The sequence below is a fragment of the Trichinella spiralis genome, assembly GCF_000181795.1.
Source record: "Trichinella spiralis strain ISS 195 chromosome Unknown Scfld9, whole genome shotgun sequence".
NCBI lineage: Eukaryota > Metazoa > Nematoda > Enoplea > Trichinellida > Trichinellidae > Trichinella > Trichinella spiralis.
This window is the reverse complement of record NW_003526948.1, coordinates 3,633,902-3,634,809: the sequence shown is the minus strand read 5'-3', so window position 1 is coordinate 3,634,809 and position 908 is coordinate 3,633,902. Positions and strand designations below refer to the sequence as shown.

The 908-nt window shown below is 30.8% G+C and overlaps 1 protein-coding gene across 1 annotated transcript; it reads left to right on the top strand.

Annotated features, from left to right (window-relative positions):
• Positions 1-317: 317 nt before the first annotated feature.
• On the top strand, positions 318-390 carry Tsp_05489a (hypothetical protein; the record flags this gene model as incomplete). Its single annotated transcript, XM_003371787.1, has 1 exon — positions 318-390. A coding segment is annotated over one exon (73 nt), but the record flags the coding sequence as incomplete, so codon positions are not given.
• Positions 391-908: the final 518 nt, after the last annotated feature.

Genomic DNA, 908 nt, shown 5'->3' with positions numbered 1-908 from the left:
GACAAAATAAACAATCGGCTATCGCTATAACGCTGCCTTATCATCAGTAAGGGTGCGTTTGTTTGTTTAATTTACGTGGCAATTAGTAGCATCGTTGAACGTTCTTTGAGTTTATTAAAGCGTTAAGTAGCTGTTGAAGTCGGTTTGCAGAATTACTAACAAGTATTCTACTTTTCTGCTTGTTATTTTTTCAAAGCTTTGTATATTTATTTCGTAAACGATTCCTTTTTAATTAAATAGCAGTTAATTATTATATTTGTTATAATTCTACTTTGTGATAAAGTGAAGACAATTTTGATTTAATATCATTATTACAGGTTTAAAGAATGGAGCAAAGAAAATGTGAAAACGCGGACGGCACGAAGCAGAACAAGAGAAGGCAATAGGTAAATGCCATTTCTTGTGGATCTGTGAAGCAGGGCTAAGGATACTTCGAAAGGGTGAAGTTATTCCTTAGTTCAATGAAATGAGCCAAGTTTGTTATATGTAATATATGAGTGAGATATTTTTCACTGCAAAACAGTTCTTTTTGATTTTCATATTAAAATTAGGTATGACTTCATCTTTAGAAAGATTGAAAGTTAACTTTATTTTCATGTTACATTATTTTTTCAAATTTCGCATCATCAGAGACATTTGGTAAATTACATCTTTTCTTTGATTAAGTTTGTTTGTCAGCATACGCAGCAAGTGTGCTTATATTTCAGTGAAAAGATTTTGCGATGAGTTCCATTTATGTAGGTCATTTTTGAGTTTTCAAATGTGAAATTCAAACATGCGGAGGCGTGTTATGACTAAGTCAATTTTTGTTTGTTATAGCGTTCTGTCAGATAGTTTATATTTTGACTGAATTTAATTGTAAGGTCATTTTTGAACTTCAATAAGTCGTTCTTATTGTAGAAATTAAA